The sequence below is a fragment of the Engystomops pustulosus genome, chromosome 6, assembly GCF_040894005.1.
Source record: "Engystomops pustulosus chromosome 6, aEngPut4.maternal, whole genome shotgun sequence".
Taxonomy (NCBI): Eukaryota; Metazoa; Chordata; class Amphibia; order Anura; family Leptodactylidae; genus Engystomops; species Engystomops pustulosus.
Window position 1 is genome coordinate 46,445,067 of NC_092416.1, and position 24,211 is coordinate 46,469,277.

Consider the following 24,211-nt stretch of genomic DNA (forward strand, 5'->3'; position numbering starts at 1 on the left):
CTCAAAAAAAGTTCCCAAATTTTCAACAATAGGTGATACCAACCCCAAAATGGTAACACTGGAAAAAGCATCTCGTCCCGCAAAAAAAATGCCGTCACATGGCCCAAATAACGGAAAAGCGAAAATTTTATAGCCTTCAAAAGGGGGCAACCAGAAAACTAAAATCCTGGCAGCTGCAGGGTGCTCCTTCCCTTCTGCGCCTCGCTGTGCGCCCATAACACAAGTAACGGCCCCGTGTGGGGGGTCGCTGCACTCAGGAGAAATTGTAGAACAAATTTTATGGTGAGTTTTCTCTTTTTCTCTTTTGGAAATGTGTAAATTTTAGGGCTAAATGAACGTATAAACGACAAAATTTGATAAATTTGAAATTTCTAAATTTCACCGCCATTTTGATTCAATTACTATGAAGATCTCAAGGGGTTAATAATCTTTGTAAATGCTGTTTCTGATAGTTTGAGGGGTGCAGATTTGAAAATGGGTTGGTTATATAGGGGGTTTTGTTGCTAAATATGTAAAATTTGATTTCAAACAGTATTTATCCCCAAAATAGTCAATTCCGAAAATACGGAAAATCGCTATTCGATTTGTAGGCCGCGTGACGTCAAAATAAATTATCCAAACATTTCAAAAATTATGAAAATGTAAAGTAGACAAATGGGAAATGTTATTCTGCAAGTTATTTAGGTGGTAAATCTATCTGCCTGAAAACGCGGTGATTTTGAATTTCGAAAATGGCAAATTTTTCTAAAAATTCATCATTTTTTCCCTTTTTTTGTAAATAAACGCAAAACTTATCAGCCAAAATTTACCACTAAAATGAAGTACAACATGTGGGGAAAAAACAATCTCAGAATCGCTTTGATAAGTAACAGCGTTCAAAAGTTATTACCACAGGAAGAGACACTGGTCAAATTTAAAAAAAAAGTTGCGAGCCTTAACCTGCAAACAGGCTGCGTCCTTAAGGGGTTAAGGATTGTTAAACCATGTTATGGAGACAATGGGGGATCCATATGTTACCGATTAGATTTGATGTACTGTGCTAGCATTATAAATAGAAGCCACACGGCAGTGTGAACAGTGCCTTAGGCGGTGCTTATTACCCCTGTGGAACAGACTAAATTTAGAAATAGAAAAAGGAAAAACTCCAAGCAGATTTTAGATTCTCTCTTTTAAAGGAACGTCTCACAAGCATTTAGGCCCACAATCCTCCACCGAGCTGTTCTCAAGGACAGTGACAGGATCACAATGATGTCCAATGTACTGGAGGATAATGAAGAAATATAAAAGCGCATAGCAAGCTGGTAATTACATTTGGGCCTTAAAGGGGTGTTTCAATCTTATCTAACTATGACATATCCACAGAATATGTCATAAATAAATGATACATGCAGGTCTTCCTTATGGGAATGGAAGTCTGCTGACCTTCACACATCTGGGCTGACTACAGAGGGCGCTGTTCTCAATTTAACACTATACCACCACTAATCGTATAGTCTCCTCCCTTGTCGGTGCTCCCATAGATTTGAGCGGAAAGCGGTCGGCTGTGGGAAGGACAGCAGACCCCCGGTCCTGAGATAGCTGCAGCTCCTAGAAGTGGGAAGCCCATCTGTCATCCACAGGTTATCTCATAAATAGAGATGTCAAATGTTTGAAGGGGTTTTCCCATCTTAACTGTAATTAAATATTCACTCTTAAGAAAACATTTTGGCAAAATTTATATTCGTACATTAACATCAAATGACAAAATGGATCACTGTTTTCTAATCTGAATTTATTTTCTGGTTGTTTATTTTTTTCTTCTATTTCCTGTATATGATTATGGGGGCTGCCATCTTGACTTAAGAAGCAGCATTTAGTGATATGCTTTACAGCAGCTTCATGGCCATAGCTAGCAATGGTCTGCAGCCGATTCATTGAGGTGTATGGAGAGTATTCTTAGCATGTTCTCTACAGGGAAGGGGGGTGGGAGGGAAGATAAGCAGTGACATCATCTATTGTCAGTAGTGATGTAATGATGAGTCAGTGTTTTGTATATAGAGGTCATTGTACAGGGAGGTGGAGACAAGCTGTGACATCATCTATTGTCAGTAGTGATGTAATGATGGGTCAGTGTTATCTATATAGAGGTCATTGTACAGGGAGGGGGAGGAGATAAGCTGTGACATCTATTGTCAGTAGTGATGTAATGATGGGTCAGTGCCATTCATATAGTGGTCATTGTACAGGGAGTGGGAGGAGATAAGCTGTGACATCATCTATTGTCAGTAGTGATGGGTCAGTTTTATCTATATAGAGGTCATTGTACAGTGAGGGGGAGGAGATAAGCTGTGACATCTATTGTCAGTAGTGATTTAATGATGGATCAGTGATATCTATATAGAGGTCATGGTACAGGGAGGGGGAGGAGATAAGCTGTGACATCTATTGTCAGTAGTAATGGGTCAGTGTTATCTATATAGAGGTCATTGTACAGGGAGGGGAAGGAGATAAGCTGTGACATCTATTGTCAGTAGTGATGTAATGATGGGTCAGTGTTATCTATATAGAGGTCATTGTACAGGGAGGGGGAGGAGATAAGCTGTGACATCATCTATTGTGAGTAGTGATGTAATGATGGGTCAGTTTTATCTATATAGAGGTCATTGTACAGTGAGGGGGAGGAGATAAGCTGTGACATCTATTGTCAGTAGTGATGTAATGATGGGTCAGTGTTATCTATATAGAGGTCATTGTACAGGGAGGGGGAGGAGATAAGCTGTGACATCTATTGTCAGTAGTGATGGGTCAGTGTTATCTATATAGAGGTCATTGTACAGGGAGGGGGAGGAGATAAGCTGTGACATCATCTATTGTCAGTAGTGATGTAATGATGGGTCAGTGTTATCTATATAAAGGTCATTGTACAGGGAGGGGGAGGAGATAAGCTGTGACATCATCTATTGTCAGTAGTGATGGGTCAGTGTTATCTATATAGAGGTCATTGTACAGGGAGGGGGAGGAGATATGCTGTGACATTATTTATTGTCAGTAGTTATGCAATGATGGGTCAGTGTTATCTATATAGAGGTCATTGTACAGGGAGGGGAGGAGATAAGCTGTGACATCATCTATTGTCAGTAGTGATGTAATGATGGGTCAGTGTCATCTATATAGAGGTCATTGTACAGGGAGGGGGAGGAGATAAGCTGTGACATCTATTGTCAGTAGTGATGTAATGATGGGTCAGTGTCATCTATATAGAGGTCATTGTACAGGGAGGGGGAGGAGATAAGCTGTGACATCATCTATTGTCAGTAGTGATGTAATGATGGGTCAGTATTATCTAAAAAGAGGTCATTGATCATTTATTTTCTGGTGGCTCATTCTCTTCCAATTGCTACGATCCACCATTATGATAATAATAAGGACTTACCTTGCTTGTGGTACAAACCTGTATGACCCTGATCACCTACCTGCGTCTCTTTGAGTAACACACAACAGTCGGGTGATTACACAGAAACCAAAACATACGTTGCCTGTGGTGTAGCTTGCTTTATTGTTTATGTCCACAAATATTTCCAAAAAAATTACAAAATACTCAAAATGGAGAAAACACAGAAGTCACGAATTTCTGGGTTTCTACCCCCATGGCAAACTACTCCTATATACATTAAAATCTTCAAGATATATATAGAAATGGAGCAGTCTTGATGTACATTCTGCTAAATGGCGCCATGAAACAAGTAGCTTTACAGTTTCTTACACACTGAACGAGGTACGTCCGAAATTACAAAAATAGGAAAGAAGGAAACAAAGCGGAGTGGTAAAAAGTAACAAAAATAAATGAAAGACAACAGTCGACTTCTTAACTCTTTTTTTTTTTTTTTTTCCTTTTTTTTTTTCTCCTGCCAGCATGGCGAGACCTTGTGTCACCAGGCCTTATGGCAGTAAAAGTTGTAGCCCTTCAGTGCTGGGGAGGCCTAGTGCACATCAACTTACTGCAGGGCTCCTCAACGCCGAACAAGCTGTACACAAAACAGCCAGCAAGGGCAAAGTAGTTAAGTATCCCGACACCCGTGGAACCGCCGATCAGAACCTCAGAACCAATCTGTAGTGTAAAATACTATTGCGAGAATGGAAGCAGCGAAGTATGTCAAATACAGCCGACTACACTACCCTCAAACTTTCCACAGGAACTCTAGGTGGCATAGTAACGATGGTACAATGCGGACTCTAGGTGGCGTAGTAACGATGGTACAATGCGGACTCTAGGTGGCGTAGTAACGATGGTACAATGCAAACTCTAGGGGTGTAGTAAAGATATTACAATGCGTATTAGTGGCTTCTCTGGGATGAGATGAAGCAACAAAACACATGTACAGTAGATGTTGGCCACCAGGATGAATGTGACTGGGGATGAAGGTAAACTTGAAGCTTTGTGATCTGGCGCAGCCCTGAGATGCTGGTCGCCAAAAACGATAACAGTCGGTAACAGCAGAGGGTGGTGCGCAGGAGACTTCTCATACAGCGTACATTGGTCTCAGCCTAGTGCTTGCCCTCTGCGACATCACATGGTGGAGAAGCAGTTACCATATACCGTATTCTCTCCTGCACATCTAGAGTCTAGGCCCGCCGCTGGGGGGTGAGCAGAGAGTAACAAGTAGCTAAAAACATACAAAACAAAAAAAATAGGATGACATGAAATAAAAAAAATAAGAGCCCAGGTTAAATAGAATCTGTACAAATAAAACCCTTGGCATTAAGAATAGCAGGAGCCGGAACACTAAAATATAGGAGGCTTTCCTTATAAATTAAATAATAAAAGTTCTAACCCTGCAGAAACTTTAATGCTATAAAGTGAAGATACGCACAAGCCCGTGTGCGCTTTTGCCTCTACAACATAAAACGCTGTAGCCCCTTATCTACAAGTGAGACGTGACGTAAACTTAGGAGGGAAAAAAAAGAATTAAAATGAAGGAAAATCCCCCCTCCCCCCCACACATACTCTCTATAAGAGGCTGGAGTGGTCGAGGTTTATACAGAGTAAAACTAGATGATTCCTTTATAACGGACGACGCAGGACGTTACTACTCAGGCTCATAGAAAGGTGGCGAGTCAGAAGCAGGAAGCCAGGAGGAGGTAAATGCTGACGTAATGAAGGATGGGTTCATGATTTCTGCTCTACCGATGTGTCCTTGGTAAGGCTCATCGCAGGTTCTTAACCACTTTGCTGCCAGAGGCTTAATGTCACAGATCCAAGAGGCAGTGAAGAGGTTAAAGGAAATTCACAGGTAGTAACTGCAATGCCGGGACAGGAACAGAAAGGATGATGAGACGTTGTCCCCAGTCCTTGCTTGTAATGTATTTACAGGGTATAGACAGGCTGGGGGATAGACCTCTGTACAATGATGAGGGTTCTCCTGCGGATGGTGTAGTAAAATAAAGGATAATATAGTCACAGCACAGGAGACTCGGATGAGTGCTGGCGGAGGATGTCACTTATTGTGTCTCTGGCTTCATTTGCGCACAGTGAGTGTATGGATGGGGGTAGCACCTCCAGAGCATGAGGTGGCGGTACTGCTGCCGAATGTCCAATACTGTCCCCGCCTCTTCCTCCGAACCTGCTCCCTCCCGAGGCTGGGGAAAGTATGCGTCATGCAAGGGGGCTGCCAGTCTGGCATTGAGGAGTCTTCTTTACAGATGAAAAGGATAGTATATGACAAGTCTTAAATACAGGAGGAGTCTCGTAGCCTCGGGGACCCGTCGCGTGGTGCCCAACTCTCCGGAGGGAGCTGGGAGGGAGGGAGAGGTCCACAGTCATCGCTCTTCGTTACAACTGCTTGTCCCCCTCTTTCTTCAGGCGACTGAAAGGAAAAATGTAAAGATTTTACAATGTGAGACAGTACAGAGTTCCAAGTCCTGCCTGGGGCGGCCATCGAGTAGATGGAAGGTCCTCTGAGAATCGATGAATATCATACACGGGGTAGAGGCTTACCTGTAGTAATCTTCCTGGCTGGGTAAGTGCCCACCATGCATGTGGGGATGACCATGTAACCACTGTTGTTCCATTGCCAACCTCTGCAGCTCTGCAGACTGAGCATGCATTGCTTGGAGCTGGTGAGCAGCAGACATTGGAGGTGGGAGACCCGCGGGGAGATCACGAGGGTAATGGGCACCTGCAAGAAATAGTACACATTAGATACATCAAATACTCTAAACCATCTCCATTTGTGTAAAACAAAGTAAATCAAGTGACTTAGTTTAAGGGCGGCCATATTGGCCACCATATAACTCTATGACATGTAGCGTAGAGTTTCAAGTCTCCAGTCTTTTACGGAAGACTTGTCAAGATCTGTCAGAAAATAGGCCGTTGTGCCTTTGTGTACCTGGTAAAATGCAAACATCTTATCTGCTTTAGAGTGAAAAAAGCTTTTGCCAATTACATTTTGCAAAAGTTCTTTCCGCAAAGGTTCACCTACTGTCCCCCTCTGTAAAGAAGTTGCAGTCATGTCTGCAGAAATGTATCCCACATGTGACACAATTGTAATAAAAAAAATGTAAAAGGTTATAAAAGGAACCATTAACCACCAGTTACTTTGTGGGAAATACTAACCAAATACAGGGTGTCGGAGCATTTCATGTTCATGAGGTGGTTGTGCCAGCAGAGGATTGGGGATGGTACCAGGAGGGTATGGGAAGCGTGCCAAGTGAGGTCCAGCTGCCAGTGGATCAACCAGTGGATGTACAGGACCTGCCGAACCTGGAATAAAACCAAAATAGATTATTTCTGCTACTATGACATTTATCTATACTATCACAGGGCCACGGCACATGATACGTCAGAGAGTTCGGGACTGGGAGATTGGGGTTTTGCGAGCTCAGGAAAGGATCTGCCCTCACTAACTTTTCAAGCAACAAAATTGCAAAGCCAAGAACATGCAAACATTGCTGCATACAGCCGCCGGAGCCATTCAGCCCGATCCAAAACTTACCTTATAGTCAGACCTAGTAAAGAGTCACCATTCCCCCTGCCCGATCAGTGATACAACATTGTACATTCACAAGCCGTATTACACGTATTTGATGGAGAACTTTTTTATACTTTCATGGGTCCCAGAACAATCACACCAACCACAAGTCACTACTAACACATCTGTACAAAAGGAAGCTGTGTGTCCGGCTGTCATACAAGATGTCCATAGGGTGTCCAGAAACCAGCTAAGGAGGGTATATAAAGCACCTAGTAAGAAAGGGCTCTATATATATGCTCAGAACATACTGGGCTCCACTGTAATGTTCACACCCAGTCACAGCTAATAGCACTCACCAGGTATATAGGACACAGGCCCTTTAATGGGTCCTAAACTATAACCAAGAGGCAGAGGTTCCTTATTTATAAATTAAGATGCAAAACATGTTCTGAGAGACAATCACAAGTAATGGGGTGAATGTTAAATACTAAATCGAGATCTGTGCACGGGACTGCACGCAATAATCACTTCCACTAAAGCCAAGTGATCTACTACACCTTACAGATACAACTAAACAAACAATATTACAAGGACCTGTATTGCTGAATGAATACAATGTGAAAGGGAGTCTAGCAGCAGTTTTGCTATTGGTTCTGGAGATCTGTGTAACCATACCTTTGTGTGTGGTGTTAGTAGCAGCAGGACTGTGAACAATGCCTTTATATTGCAGGTATGTAGCTGGATTTGGTGCACTTGTGTGTGAGATCTCTTTGATGAGCACGGCATAGTACCTGCCCTCTGTTGTAGCAAGTTTCTGGTCAGATATTACAGCAGAGAGGTGCTATTGTTGTACAATGTAAAAATGAGCAGAGTGTGGACAACCCCTGGTTCTCGAAATCTAGTCTAAAATGTCATCTATAAAAAGTATCAGACTCAGAACTGTCTGACCACTCTATCCACAGGAAGAGAAGCTTAGCCAATCCCTGGCTGACAACTATATTCACAGGTAAAGAAGCCTAGCCAATCCCTGGCTGACCACTCTATTCACAGGAAAGGAAGCTGAGCCAATCCCTGGCTGACCACTCTAGCCACAGGAAACAAAGCTTAGCCAATCCCTGGCTGACCACTCTATCCACAGGAAAAGAGGCTTAGCCAATCTCTGGCTGACCACTCTATACACAGGAAACGAAGCTTAGCCAATCCCTGGCTGACCACTATCTACAGGAAGAGAAGCTTAGCCAATCCCTGGCTGACCACTCTATCCACAGGAAGAGAAGCTTAGCCAATCCCTGGCTGATAACTATATTCACAGGTAAAGAAGCCTAGCCAATCCCTGGCTGACCACTCTATTCACAGAAAACGAAGCTTAGCTAATCCCTGGCTGACCACTCTATCCACAGGAAACGAAGCTTAGCCAATACCTGGCTGACCACTCTATCCACAGGAAACGAAGCTTAGCCAATACCTGGCTGACCACTCTATCCACAGGAAAAGAGGCTTAGCCAATCCCTGGCTGACCACTATCTACAGGTAAAGAAGCTTAGCCAATCCCTGGCTGACAACTATATTCACAGGTAAAGAAGCTTAGCCAATCTCTGGCTGACCACTCTGTCCACAGGAAGAGAAGCTTAGCCAATCCTTGGCTGACCACTCTGTCCAAAGGAAACGAAGCTTAGCCATTCCCTGGCTAACCCCTCTATCCACAGGAGAAGAAGCTTAGCCAATCTCTGGCTGACCACTCTATCCACAGGAAGAGAAGCTTAGCCAATCCTTGGCTGACCACTCTATCCACAGGAAACGAAGCTTAGCCATTCCCTGGCTGACCACTCTATCCACAGGAAGAGAAGCTTAGCCAATCCCTGGCTGACCACTCTATCCACAGGAGAAGAAGCTTAGCCAATCCCTGGCTGACCACTCTATCCACAGGAGAAGAAGCTTAGCCAATCCCTGGCTGACCACTCTATCCACAGGAGAAGAAGCTTAGCCAATCCCTGGCTGACCACTCTATCCACAGGAGAAGAAGCTTAGCCAATCCCTGGCTGACCACTCTATCCACAGGAGAAGAAGCTTAGCCAATCCCTGGCTGACCACTCTATCCACAGGAGAAGAAGCTTAGCCAATCCCTGGCTGACCACTCTATCCACAGGAGAAGAAGCTTAGCCAATCCCTGGCAGACCACTCTATCCACAGGAGAAGAAGCTTAGCCAATCCCTGGCTGACCACTCTGTCCACAAGAGAAGAAGCTTAGCCAATCCCTGGCTGACCATTCTATCCACAGGAAAAGAAGCTTAGCCAATCCCTGGCTGAACCCCTGGACAGCGATTGGCTGAGACAGTAATGGCAGTGTTGAGAGGAACCAGGAAGAAGAAAGTACTCTTTCACTATCAACAATCCCTTTAAGAATTATGAGACGCTGTAATGTAAAACAACCGACAACTAGGAAAAAGCTCAACTTCACTCTCCACAAAGTGTAATAATGGACTCCAACAAGAAGCGGAGAATTGAGTGCACTTGTGTCTTCTCTGTAGGATCCTCCATGCTGATGCATCCAATAACACTTCATTCCAATAAAACAAATGAGGATATTCTCCTCTCCCACCATGTCTGTACCTGTTATATGACGCTACCTGTAGTGTAAGGTCCATGTCTGCCAATAGACCTGCGGGTCCGCCGCAGGGAAATTGTAGGTTACCGTAAGCATTAACCAGAACTATGATAACATTACATTGGGAAATTGCTATTTGTATCTGATATTACATCGGCTCTAATGATACAACATCAAAAAAATGTGGTCTAAAGAACAGAGCTCTGTACCAAGGTTCGTATATAACTCAAACTCACTAAATAGAATAGGACTTCGCTGCAAAACCAAGCAAAATACAAACACGTTGCCTTAATCTCTTAAGATGGTGAATAATAACCCTGCTAGAAAACATATTTTCAATTATGACACACATGAAAAAAACACAACGGTACCTCTATACAGCAATATTACAGGAAAATAAATGCTATCTGTGAAAATGTGAACAAGACTTTAGTGAGAGATCAGGTTGCAGCTTCTACCAGAAGTAAAGTAGTTTACTGAAAGGAGGAGTCTATCATGTCTCCCATCCATAGCACACACAGAAAAAAGGTGCTTCGATCTGGCCATGAATCCACCAATGGGGTGTGATAGAAAACTTACTAAAGTCTTCAGAAGAATCTTTGTAGCCAACTGTATATCTAAGTAACAGTAACCTGCTCTCTCACTCACCTGAAAAGCTGCAATGTCCCTTCAGTTGGATTTAGCAAACAGCCATCTTTCTCTAAGAAACATTGCAAAGTTTTTTTCTTTGCTTATACCATTAAAGAATAAAAAGAGGACCATTTGAATTTTACCAAATTCTGAAACATTTAAGATAATGTATACGGATTGATTCGGCGGATGAGTACAAACAAGACGGCAGCCATTACACACATACATTCAATTCTAGTTGTTTTCTGCATCATTCACATATTGCAAGACAAAGCAAGTCCAAATACTGAGGCCGAAAAGATTTTTTTTTGTTAGCTATAAAATTGTGGAACATACAATCCTTTACAGTTTGGATAAAACTAATGACTGAGATCTCATTGGATATGGTACATTGGGCTACTGGTATCATTACCCCTAATCTGCGGTACATGAGATGTTTAAGCGCCTACTATCATTTCAAGCGATGCAAGCACTAAGGAAGCTTTACCCCTAATTAGCCAGGGCAGATCCAACGATTCTATCCTCCAGGGTCCGGTAACTCCAACTCAGGATTGATGGGTAATAAAGTAGTAATGTACACGTAGTAACCCACCTCAATCAGGTTTATGGTCCGGGCTATAGATTCATCTCTAAATGAAACAACTCGAGATGCTTGGATTGAAGCATGTAAATATGGCCACTCCTGAAGCCAAAATCGGTTTTTGTTTTTTAATTTCTTTGAGCTGTATTTTCCCTATCCAAGTGTTCTCGTCTCTCCTGATACCAAACTCTCAGGGCATTGGTAGTACAATAGTAGTCTATCTTCTGGTAAAGCAATAAGGATATATCATAAAGCTGGGAAGCAGAATTGAATGAATTATTGGAAAAGGCAAGGGGGCTCACACCACCGCTTTTCTTTATGCTCCTAAATCAAAACTATACACAGTAGGTGAACAGAAGTTCTTCCGTTCAAGCTCTGTCCCCCATAGGGATTTGTATAGAGGAGATAACCTTCCATCAAGTTTCTGTAAACTAAGTTACAAGGAGGTGAAGAGGTGCCCACCAAGGCTTGAAGTAGGCCTTAGCCCCATGCACTTGAGCGCATGTTCAACCAGGCTCCTCCTCTCCCCATTGAAACTTACATCGGTCAAGGAGGGTCAGATCCGGCTGCAAATTATACGTTTGTGTGCATTAGGCCTCATTTACACAATCATGTGCAGAGGCCATGAGTTAGCTGCACAAACTGTGGCTAGCTCATGGCCCCATAGCTTTCTACTGTGCACGGGCAGAGCATTTTTAATGGACATTGGGAGGGGAATGGTGCCTCCCTCTGCCGATGTCTACTGAAACTGGTCAGTAAAATGGTCCACCGGGCAAACACATTTATGGACTTCTACCGGTTACACATAAGACCCCTTTCACACGAGCATCACGAGTCTGATGTTAGTTCAAGGGTTTGCTCAATCAGTTTTCAGACAGTTTGTTCAAGACCTAAGTTTTTCATGAGCAAGGTGATAATGCATTTTTCACGCACGTGACTTGCAAATGTGGAGCAAGTTTCACATGCGTTAAAATAACAAGCAAAAAACACGTCTGACAAAACCCACCGAATACAGTAAGTCAGTGTTCAAAGCAAATCCGGCACATCAGAAACACGCACAGAACACATCATGTGAAAGGGGCTTAAGATACAATATTTAGAACACAAAGGTGCTAGACGTGTAGGACTGGATGGTATATTATCAGCCTTTCAATCTATGTTATGTCCACCAGAACCAGGCTTCTACTGGGTTGTCCCATACACTGTACTCTTACGATAGACACATCAGCATTATAAAACATTAGCCAGCAGCAGAATCTCGAGGAGTGAGCCGCTATCCAAGATGTAGGTAAGGACAACCTACCTCTAAGAGCGCTCAAAATGGTTGATTTTGCCAATTTCAAAAAGTCTGTCCTTGACTTCGGTTTGGTGAATTTTACTACTTTGCCTTAGTACCAAGATTGGAGATACCGGAACCACTGCTTCTACAGCAAATCCAAACACATCTAGATATCTATGTGTATTAGTTTCCTCTTAGTAATTTTTTTTCTCCTGATTTTTAAGGTCTCGGGCTCGCTTCAGATTTTGGAAGATAATCCCGGTCTCCCAAGTCCTTCTTCTCCCCCCTTTTTAAAATGGTTGCTTTTATTTACCAGGAAAGTGGACTGGAACACATGTCCCGTTTTCAGCCACGCCCGGCCAAGACTTAGAGTTACAGCAGCAGTCTATTGAAAACACATAACATCGTAAGATCCCTCCAGCACATATAAGAAACACACATGGATTTTGATTCCACCACAATACCACATTGATTCAGCCAGTAAGGGAACTAAGCCACCTTATGGAGTAAGCCGCTTTGGCTTCACGGGTCCAACGTTTTTGATAGGGAAAGAAGGGTTAAATACAGACATGCCATAATGACTACCGAGGAGATCACACTAGTGTGACCCTAACAACTAAATAACCATCACAGCCCTGACCCTCATCTCCAGAAACCTACCCCTCAAATGCTGCCCATAGCAATGACTAACTTGAAACCAAAAATGTAGATGGCAAACTGTGTGATGTTCCTCAACAGGGCAACAAAACAAATAAAACTTTAGAAGCCAAAATCCACCTTCACAACCTTTTTGTTACAGCTTTTTAGAACCCAAAACTAAAAATTAAAGAACCTTGCAAATAATCTTAAAGAGGTCTACGGTCCTCAGGTCATTAATGATATATATAGGATGGGCCATCCGTATCCAACACCTGCACCCTACAATGATGAACTGTATTGTGCTGCCTCCAGAGATGGAAGCAGAAGGCTCCGGTCCCTTGTACATGGTCAGTTCTCAAGTTTTGACGCTTCTTTCTTTCTTTTTTAACTGAAAACAGATCTGAAGTTTCCCGACAAGGCCCTCTGCTATCTCTCCGGCCCTCTATGGGTTCTGGAACAACTGGTTGGTGTGGGTCCCCAATGATCTAATGAAAATGAATGATCCCGAGAACAGAAAACCCCTTTAATTAACAGAAAACAAACAAAAGCCTATGTGGTCAGATATTTGTTCCCTTCTTATTATTTCTAACATGTTTAAGGGGTTGAACCAAGTATTATTTTCCTACAGCAAATTAGATTGGTGTAGGAATGTTGGAACTCCTACCGTTAACAAGAACATGGTCCAGTTTCACCAATTGAATCAAGTGGCAGGTCAAGCATATGTCCTGCTACTCCAGTGAAGTCGATGGGAGTGTAAGAAATTGCAGAGCAAAGTGCTTTGACATTCCCATTTATGGTCTATGAGACTGCCAGGATAGTGGAGCGCTGTGTTCAGCAATTTCCAATGCTCACATAAGAATGAATGGGGCAGCAGGGTGCACTCTTCACATACCACTCCACCCATTAGCAAGAACTGGACCCCCATTCTCAGGATCAGATTGCAATCTCCTATGCTGTGAATAGAAGATAAAGAAAACATTTGGTACAATCCCTTTTTAGTTAACAAGCAATTTTGTGAAGGTAAGAATTGGCAATATAGCCATAGCGCTAAGCTTAACAACATAATAAAAATAGTTACTATATCCATACGTCTAACCCTTCACTACAATGCCAAGAATCCAGCAAAGGCCAAGGAATAGCACAGCATCAACAAAGCCAGACATAAGATAACAAGATGAGTACAAGCCTTTCCTTCCTCTAACGCTCTACCAAGAATTGAGAAACCCCTATCAGTTTCTTAAAGGGCAAAAGTTAAAGGAGTTTTCCTCAAAACAAGTTAGGCCCTGTTCACAGGATCGGGTCTAACTCACTGATCAGTGGGGGTCTCAATTATGAGACCCAAACTGATCACAAGAACAGTGGGTGTCCGATGGGGTCCAAGGTACCTCTGTTGGATCCCTCATCGCTTGGTAATCTCCGTCAGCTCCGTAGAGATGAATGGAGCAGAACAGACATGCGCAGCTACCGGCTCCGCTCATCTCGGGGAACAACGGAGGTACCTCGGAGACCCTGTTCTCATGATCTGTGGCGGTCTCATCACTCAGAGTTTCACCATTTAACAAGTTAGGCCCTATCCTGTATCCTGTTCCAACTTGTTTCGTGGGGAAACCACCTTTAAGGGCATATGGACATTACATAGAATGGCACTAATTATACCTACATTCATGACTCCTACAGACTCCTCCGCCATATTTAGCCTAAAACTTCAATTAAACTTTAAGACAAAAGCACTGCAAATTTTTATGATGCAAGTCCAAATACTAAAAATATCTGTAGGAAGATTAAGGAGTAATTCATAAATTGATTTGGTTTGGTCACGGGAACTTAACATCATTACAAATCATGTGCATAAAACTACTATTCAGGGTGCCAATTCATATTGAGTAGATCCAGCTGCGTTATGAAATACTACAGGCAATATGCAAATAAGCTCTCCTCCAGAAAGAAGAAAGTGGTCCCTTTAGTGTCACTTAGGTCGCTCCCTATAGGTGGCACTAAAGACCCCTTTCCCATCCTGGAGCATTGTTTCTATGCATATTCATGGTGAATAGTGCAGGATTAGAACATGATTTCCTGCAAGACACTGAATTAGAGATGGTAGATGACAGCGCAGATAGCCTGGTAGTAGAGAGATACAAAGCTTGTCATACAGTGTGGTCAAGTAGCATATCCTTCTCATCCAAAAATTTCACAAAAGAGCAACCGCTTCAGCTTTTTTAGACAATGACAGACTATTCACTGGATTTCTAAAAATATCCCAACTCAACCTTAAAGAACATATGTGATATTTCTATGTGTTTTAGTTCACCTTTCGTGTATGATTGTGTCTACACTTATTTAAACTATACATAAGTGAGATTGTTCCCAAAAAGACTTGAAATTAATATAAAGCCTGTATTACATAAAATAGGGAGCGTTCGGTCAGTAACCCTGGTGACTCACCTTGATGTAATGGGTCCTGCTGATGGAGATGGAGGTGTGAATGTATGTGCGAGTGTTGGTGGTGATGAGGCGTGACGTTGAACATCTGCAGTCGAGCTAATGGGTCATTGGTAAGTGATGCCATGCGCTCTGCGTGTATCCGTTCAGCTGCCAGTCTTTCGGGGTAAGTCATTTCTGGCCGTAGTTGTGGTCCTGCCAGAGCCAGTCTCTCTCTCTCAAGTGGGTTTAAGCCAGGATGAAAAGCAGCAAACGGATGTGGTCCTGCTGTTGGGGGTAAAGTGAGTGCACCATGTCTGGCAAAATGTTCCATGGGGTTAGCAGCAGGGTGAAGTTGGTCAAGCTCAGGCGGTTTCACCTCAAAGCCCGGTTTCATCCTTTCCCGCAGCTCTCTCTCTCGGATTTCACGTTCCCGTAGTTCCCTCTCACGCAGTTCCCGTTCGCGAAGTGTAGGGTCCATATTATACAAGCCTGGCATGTGGTATGCCAGGAGAGGGTCATTGGGATTGAGAGGAACAAAGAATGGATGGTTACGGTTGGTTGGGGACATGACGTGCGGTCGAGCATATTCACTGAGGGTACGTAAAGCAGGGGTATCTGGCCCAATGTAAGGCGGAACAGCAGCTATAGTTGTTGGAGGGGGTTCAAACGATGGCCGAATATGAGCAGGGCCGCCCATCTGGGAGTCTCCGAGGCGGCCTTCATGGGAACTGCAAGCCTTCTGTACAAAGAAAAGAGTAGAACGGTTAAAAGACTGCAATAAGCTATGAAAAGTAGAAAAATTGTGAAGCGAAAGGTTGAAATGAAACATACCGCAGCTCTCTCAACTTCCCTCTCACGTTCCCGTTCTCGCTCCTTCTCTTTCTCCTTTTCCTTCTCTCGTTCCCGCTCCTCTCGGACTTTTTGCTCTGCTTCTCTCTTGGCTTTTTCAATAGCTTCTTCTCTCTTCTTTGCCAGTTTGGATCCACTAAGAGGGATGAAGTAGAGGTCTGTTCTTGCACAGGAGTTGTAACCACGATCCAGGTGCTTGTAGAATCTAAAGGAAGATACCCCAGAACACAACATTGTCAATCCCTCAAGCAAAAATATATATCTCTCATTTTTTCATGTCTTTTATGTTGTACTAACTTCTCAAAATAAAAATAATACACGTTTGCCATAATCTGAGATACATAACTTTTTTTTTTAATTTGATAAAATGTTATATTTTACAGACACGAGCTGTGTGAGGGATTGTTTTTGCAATAAGGGGTTTGGTGTTCCCACTTACAGAATTTTAAAGGCCCCAAGGAGCACTTGGATGTCATAGTCACTATTGAACATAGCAATTAACTGGTCAAATACATCTTATATGAGTTATTACTATTGTCTTCATAAACATTAGAATGTCTACCAAACCTGACAATTTAGGGAGGATATCTGACCATCTAATGAGTGTATGGTGGGAGTTCCAACTTTTTCCGGACATAAAAGTACTGGGCTTTCATGGATTTTATAATGTCAGACCTATTCAAGGGAGATAAATAACCCAGACTTCCTTGCATCAGCTAATCTGTCTCTTGCCATTGGTAACACATGCACACATAGACCGGAGCTAAGACTTCAGACGAAAGCTCAGATGAACAAGTGTTGTACAATCTATCAACCGGCAGCTGACGTGCATGACCAGCCTTAAATGCTTTCCTAAGATAGTCAAAAAGAAGAAATTGTCAAGGCAACTAAAGGCAAACCTTGCAGACTGGCTAGCATGACTTGGTGTGTCCACGACAGTGGGTTCTGGTGATGGGCTCCGAGGAGGAAGCGGAGGACTTTCAGGTTCATCAATTTCATCAGGTACCTCTTCCTTAATCTGAATTGGTGGTAGAGGTGGTAGATTGGGCGATGGAGATACCACAGGAATGCAGACACCAGACGTTGCCGTAGAGGTTGCAGCAGATGATGAGGGCTGAAGACTTGGAGATGCTGATGGTAAGGAAGATGGGGTTGGTGCAGGAGCACAGGTTGGAGGTGTTATAGATGGTGGACCTCCTGGTATGAAGGAGTGCTGTGAAAAGGATGGCTGAGGAGGTATAGGATGAAGCCCTGATTGAGGATGCCCTGGTGTCTGGGTAAGGCTTTGGCTTTGAGTCAAAACTGGTGGTTGTGCTGCAGTTGCCTGAAGTTGCTGGCTCTGAGGCATAAGCTGCAAAGGAGGAGGATGAGCAGAAGGAGGATGATGGGCAGGAAGTGAACTAAGAGGCTTAAGGGCAGGAGGAGGCGGCAAGTTGGAATTCAAAGTAAATGGAGAAGGTCCCTGTAAATGAGGAGGATGTTTATGGGACTGTGTAGGAGTCTGAGGAATAGGAGTAGTGGGAGGAGGTTTTATATGAGGCATGGTAATAGGCGCTGGGGGCAAAGGCTGCTCACGTGGGGGCTGAGGTGGCGTCTGCAGCGTAGGTTGAGTTCCGGGTGGTCCCTGAGTAGTATGAGGGAAATTATGAGATGGGGTCTGTGGCACTGGAGAGACCTGAGCAGGGCAGGGCTGAGGTGGTGAGGAACCTGGATACTGTAATATGGGTTGGGGTGGTATGTTGTGTGGGAGAGATGGTAATGGACCATGATGAGGTGACTGTGGGTGGATTTGTGCAGGGACTGGAGGCTGAGGCTCTCCTTGAGACCCAGCAAGGGGTTGTATTGCTGGATGTGGAGAAGGAAGTCTTTGAGGATGTAAAACTGGAGCCTGAACAAGTGAAAGTGATGGGGGCTGAGGAGGCTGGGAAGGAGGTAGTGATGGAGACGGTGATACTTGAGCAGGAGTAATGCTGTGGGGTGGAGGGGCAACTGGAGGAAGGGGTGCTGGCGACACAGCAGGTGGGACCATTGCTGGAACACCGTTTGGTGGCTGTAACACCTGCTGCTGTGCAGAAGAGTCAGAGTCGCTCTCATTATCTTGAGGGCTTGGAATGCTGGGAGATGTGCTTCGATTATCCTGATCAATGTCTTTAGGATCACTGCTGCCCTCATCGTTCACACTGCGACTGTCCGAGCTCTCTCCTTCACCCTCTCCTTCGCCTTCACCCTCCCCTTCTCCTTCTGAAGGAGAGTTTGGCCGACTTATCTCCTGTATTAACATAAACATGGCATTGATTAGATTAGATACAATGATAAAACATTGTGGCGTAGAACAGACGTGTGATCCCTGGGGGCCCCCAGCGTAACATAGCTGCTGTGACTCACTTGTGTTTTAGTTTTCTTCACGGTGGCCCTATCTGTCTCTTCAGTGTCAGACGCTGGCTTCTCTCTCTGACGTTTGGCACTCTTCATTGGGGATGTGGGCTCTTCCTTAATCTTCTGCAGCCAAAGAGAAATTTGTTAACCGAGTGATACATAACCAAGGTAAATGTGTTACCATATGTGCTAGTAATCTGCCGGCTATGGAAGCCACAGACCCTGGTCTACAGGAAACAAATTACACCAAATTAACAACGCAATGTGACTGGTTAATAGCCGCTTGCCTTTGATGGCTTCTTCAGGGACTCCGCTTTGCTGTCATTACTGGATGTGCTGGCAGCACTTGGAGAGTTTCGGCCGCTGGAACGGATGTCTTCATTTATTGGGGAGACTCTGCCGTCTGGACTGGCAGTCTGTTTCTTGCGTCCGCTGCGTAATGTAGACATCTATTTGGCAGAAGAAATAATCACGTGATATGAAAGGAACATAATGCATTGTAAATAGAGCATTTCCCAGAGCAGATTTCAGGGCAGTGCCGAACAAATATTAAATCCGAAGATTACAATCCTTTGATGAAGACATTAAAAACGTTTGCATACCGTGCCCCTGGTCCTGCGAGTTCTCATACTATGCTTTCCATTAAGACCATCTTCTTCCTCCTTTACTGGCTTGAACATAAATGGTGGTGGGTCCACAGGCTTTTCAATAGGTGGTAGCTCCCCGTATTTTTTGAAGTGAATCCTGCAGTCTGTGCACAGAAGTATATTTTCCCTGCCCCCGTGGTGCCAGTCCTTGGAAGCTGTGGCGAGAACGGGAACATGACATTACACTATGCTGCCAAAGATGGAGTCTGGATATCAATAAAGTGAATGAAAGAGATTACATACTGGTGGTGAAGCAGTGGCGACAAGCATAACCCTTTAACTCTTGCTCGCTGTCTTCACTGTCAAAATCATCTTCGCTGGCTGAGCTCAGGTCCACTATATAGGGAAAATAAAGTAAATATAATTATTATTTCATGTCATTACAGTAGCAATTTGCACAGTTACATAAATGAGAACACAAATTTTTCATAATATTCAATGGTACGCAATAAATAAGGCACTTGGTAACTGCATGTGCTCTATTTTGATGACCCTATTGATTAATCCAAATTTATGAGATCCGTTTAGGAGACATATAATTCCATACGGTGTGAATACATGTTAATTCTGACAAACAAGTGTGAAGCTGAAACATCTGCTCGCCACACCTGTATCTGCCATCGCTCCTCACCCCCAATGCCTGGGAGCCGAGGGTTTGACTGCTAATTGTTATTAATCAGATTACTTATGGAAAAAAAAACATTCAATTGCTCAAGTGCCAAACCATCCGAAAACTAATAATAACAGCAGCACCACATCTAATTGTACAAATTGACATTTTAATTAAGTGTGAATAACATTGTTTTGGCAGAATGTTACTGTTCATAAACTTAGTCTGCAGATATCAAGCTGTCAGAGCATCCTGTTCTGTACTGATCGGACTCCCCCGCTTATGTTCCCAATGTATGCTATGGATACATTTGTCTATAGGTGAGATTAATATACACACAATGCTGTTGTATTGCCACTCATCAGTGTTTCAGCCACAACAGGCAAATTCACATAGAACATGCCCTATCTTTTCCCTGTGTATGGAGCGGTACGGTGTCGCACGTGTGCAGCACCGTATCGCTCCATGCGCTCATTGGTATCTATGAGGGATGTATGTACGGCTGCACGCAAATTATCCAGTTGCGTAAATGAAGTGTTATCTGCAGTGATTCTGCATGGCCTAAGGCGTCTGATTTGTGTTTAGAAGTTAATTTCAAGTGGAACATGGAGGAGATACTCCAAAACAAACATGTGAATAGAGAATTGCATTTGGGTAAACCAGCAAATCACATTGCGCGTTTCTGAGCGCAAGCGTTTCCGTCTAAACACATCTGCAATTTGGAGAAGCTCCTCCCTGGCCCGCTTGAATTGCATTACCAAATGCAACATGTGAGCGAGGAATGGTTTTGCAGCTTATTAGCCTTCACCCAGTGATTATGAGGGTCACCAAATTCCCTATGTGAATAAAGCAAGATAAATAAAATTCTAACAAATTTGCAAGTGTAATTGTCAAGATCTAGCAGACTGTGCCTTATCACAATTCAAGTTCAGTCCTGTTTCTTTGAGTAAACATTAGCACCGCTGAACATGATCTTCAAACAACATTGCATGTCGCTGGAGGTACTCACAGAATTCGCTGGAAGGAGGCCGGGATGGCGTGTTTACAGGTGTGGTAGCGGTTCGGGTTTTGATCCGCCGGAACACAGCCTGTCTGCGATGTCTGCGGTGGGCACGGGAGCTGGCGGCCTCAGGAGTTTTCTTCCAGTAGTAATAGAAGGTGATGAGTTCTCCCTGCGTGAAGAAATAGACAGGATCCCTTAGTAGTCACATTAGGAGCGGATGACCCAGGTTGATATTGTAGGTTATGTTTTCCGTTTCAAAGTACTATGTAAAGATGTTATTTCTAGGTCACCTGGTATTGAGAACCCATATAACAGGGGGCATACTCTCATGCCCACCACACTGATCAGGAGCCGTGATAGCTACAAGGCATCTACAGCAAATGCCAACCATATGAAGGAATAGCCAACCACAGAGCAGCAGCAGGAAAAAGCCATAAAGATTACCTGCCGACACACACCAAACAGGTGAGACGAGGTTCCCTGAAGACAATCTGCGTGCGCTCCGAGCCCTAGTCCTTTCATTTCCTTATAGAGAGAACAATGTCTTGTACCTGCGCAGCAGTGTGTACAGGGAGGTGCCCGGCACAGGCTGCTTATCACACGGATCACACCTACAGAGCAGAGTTCAACCTTCCCACTGTTCTACCAGCACGAAAGCAAACAGAGAAGGAAAGCTGGCCACCAGGTATCAGGTTTCCTTAAAGCACCCGTAACATGTCCATGGTATACAACTCATCAGGGTTATAGGACCTGTCAAACTGAAACTGGAGTTCAGTCCTGTAAGCGGCAGCGTGTTATAGAGCAAGGAGCTGAACAGAAATTACACAGTGTCCTATGCGCAGCCAGTGTTTTATAGAGCAGGTGGCGCTGCTCAATAGATAGGGTTCTATCTGAACAGAATATGTTATAGAGCAGGAGGTGCTAAACAGATTGTATATTGTGCCCTTTCTGCAGGCAGCATGTTATAGAGTAGGAGGAGCTGTGCAGATATTACATAGTGTCCTACCTGCAGGCAGGAAGTTATAGAGCAGGAGGAGCTGGGAAGATTGCACATAGTGTCCTATCTGCAGGCAACATGTTATAGAGCAGGAGGAGCTGAGCAGATATTACATAGTGTCCTATCTGCAGGCAACGTGTTATAGAGTAGGAGGAGCTGAGCAGATATTACATAGTGTCCTATCTGCAGGCAGGAAGTTATAGGAGCAGGAGGAGCTGGGAAGATTACACAGTGGCCTGTATGCAGACCGCAGATTAGTAATAAGATAAAACATACAAGTCTGTAGGAGGGGGGATTGTATATTTAGTCCTGTTTGTAGGCATAAACATTGCTATGAGATGTGACTGATCACTGCTGCGTACTTTTTATTTGTCAGACAAGCTGTCCTTGATACAAGACGGTCACACAAGCTTCTACAAAGAGCTGTAATAGATGTACAAGCCTGCATGATTTATCCACACCGGGCCCCGGTCACCCTACCGCTTAGTCCTCTGATGAAATATTCATCCGGGGCCGTCACGCTCTCAATCCTCGCAGCAGCTTCTGGTAATTAAGCACAAATCACCTCCTGGCAGTGACAAGAACCTCAGCCCTTCAAGGCCTTCTTTATCCCCAGCTCACAGGATCACCTTCTGCTGCAATTTACCTTCAAGCAGATTTCATAGAAAATAAATAATGGCGGTGAGATGTCAGTAGTTGCGGCTGTCACAAGCCAAGCATCCCCGACACTAATCTCTCCTGAGCCAGGGCAGGGATATCAGCCCTCACCTCATAAAGGACACCTTTCCCATATTTCTAGAGTTACTATAAACAGGAGATGTCAGAAAGTCACGGCCAGTATCTGGAGAAGGTGTCATTGCCTACTAGGTCGCATATACAATAATCTGCAGTGCGATCTACAGGAACGGTTAGTACACAGCACTGACTAGGAACGGTACATATCTGTTCTCTGATATTAAAGGAATGGACACCACATATTTCCCCATTACACCACCAGCACCCTCAGAGTATGAAATGTCATTTTTAGAATTCCCTCATTTGTATGTAATCTTCCCCATTTCCATATAAAAAAAATTAATCCAAAGGTCATTTGATAATGAGCTGGTAAAATATTTTACCATAGAGGTGTCAAGTTTGGAGGCTGCAGGGGGGGTGTCACTTAAGACTTCCCCATCTTCAGTCCTTTAGTATAAAACATGCTTCTGGTGTCATTTTAAAGATAAGAATCTCATCTTTTAGCACACATCAGGTTTGTGGTTTTGTGAGCTAATGAACCATGGTATACAGGCAGTTAAAGACATTGTTGGAAAAGTGAGCTACAGATAAAGATCTAGTTCCTGTCTATTGCTTTAAACGTTTATCTCCAATGCTGTAGCCCATAGAGCCACAATCCTCATGATGATATTCTTTTCTTTAATATGACACCAAGGCACTAAGTAGTAGAGAACCTAAGTTAGGGGCATCTCTCCTAAGTGCCACTCCACTGGCAGCCTTCACTAATCTCTTGAAAAAAATGACTCTTCTCTGCTCATTTTCTTTGTAGGAGATTATTTACTAGTAAAGAGGCAAAATTTCACATAAAAGAGGGAATTCTAGAAAGGACATTTCATACCCTGAGTTTAATGGGGTAAAATCTGGCTTTGTCAAGACAATGGGGAGGGAGCAGTAAGTGATGTGAGACAGATCATAATTTTGTGCGGTTATACCGAGGCACAACATCTGCTACAAGGCTATATGAAAAACATTTTTATCCGCCGAACGGTCATGTCTGGAAAATAACAAAGCCTAAAGGGATGATTGCTATTAAAGTCGCAGCCAGCCATAGGCAATCCACGAGGCACCCGGAGATGCCAAGGCTTTTATATTATTTTTAACTTAATTTAACGCCAAAAAAGAGCTGATACTTTAGCATTTTACTTGTAGCCTATTGTATTAATAAAAGCAGATGTAGCAAGGATGTAACACACACGAGAGAGGCGCTCTTGGCGGCCATTACATTCATCTGATTCACCCTCTGTCCGGGAAAACGGGATGACAATATCTGCAGAGGCAGATTCAATCCAAAGCCTTAAATGAGGCAGAGAAATGTAGGTCTCCAGGGGGTGGTAGGAGCCAAGGTTTCTACCGCTCACACATAACCCTTTCAGTACGAGCAGGATGTGCTAATACTCTGCTATGATGTCCCCATGATACAGATTCATTACAATAGTCAGCCAAAGGCTTATTCTAGCAGCGAGTTCATGTAGCTCAGACTGCACAAAGATGGATCAGCCTCGCTCTACAAGACCATCTGCCCTCCCCCAGACGCCAATACCACTGGAGCTACAGACCTCATCCACTTAATGAGATTAGAAAATAATCTGCACAAGTACATAGTACACGGCCGTGCGCGTCCCAATGTGCACAGCGCAAGTGCCTGGATGTCATAGAGAAGAGAACCGAGCTGTGGCGGGTGGGAAATAATAGGCAAGTATTATTCAGCATCATCCAGTAATGCATGGCAATGATACGACTGCCAGGCACCATGAGGAAATACAATGGTCAATTCTACAGTGATGACAAGACATAATAAGTAAGTTAATAAGTAATACTAAACCCCTGGGATATGACCTAACTTGCTGATCG

The 24,211-nt window shown here is 43.7% G+C and overlaps 1 protein-coding gene across 6 annotated transcripts in view; it reads right to left on the reverse strand.

The window, feature by feature from the left end:
• Window positions 1-3,516: 3,516 nt before the first annotated feature.
• Window positions 3,517-24,211, reverse strand: part of RERE (arginine-glutamic acid dipeptide repeats) — a 203,094-nt gene continuing 182,399 nt past the window's right edge. For 5 of the 6 annotated variants that reach the window (XM_072155926.1, XM_072155924.1, XM_072155925.1 and 2 more), the window contains 12 exons: window positions 20,596-20,758; window positions 19,220-19,312; window positions 18,932-19,131; window positions 18,617-18,778; window positions 18,339-18,452; window positions 16,853-18,222; window positions 15,936-16,158; window positions 15,126-15,843; window positions 12,358-12,429; window positions 6,593-6,739; window positions 5,975-6,155; window positions 3,517-5,843 (listed from right to left, as the gene is read on the reverse strand). In XM_072155926.1, the coding sequence (XP_072012027.1) occupies window positions 5,810-5,843; window positions 5,975-6,155; window positions 6,593-6,739; window positions 12,358-12,429; window positions 15,126-15,843; window positions 15,936-16,158; window positions 16,853-18,222; window positions 18,339-18,452; window positions 18,617-18,778; window positions 18,932-19,131; window positions 19,220-19,312; window positions 20,596-20,758 (3,477 nt within the window). In that variant the 3' untranslated portion in view covers window positions 3,517-5,809. The remainder of the gene's footprint in view (window positions 5,844-5,974; window positions 6,156-6,592; window positions 6,740-12,357; window positions 12,430-15,125; window positions 15,844-15,935; window positions 16,159-16,852; window positions 18,223-18,338; window positions 18,453-18,616; window positions 18,779-18,931; window positions 19,132-19,219; window positions 19,313-20,595; window positions 20,759-24,211) is intronic. The other variant, XM_072155929.1, reaches the window with a different exon arrangement.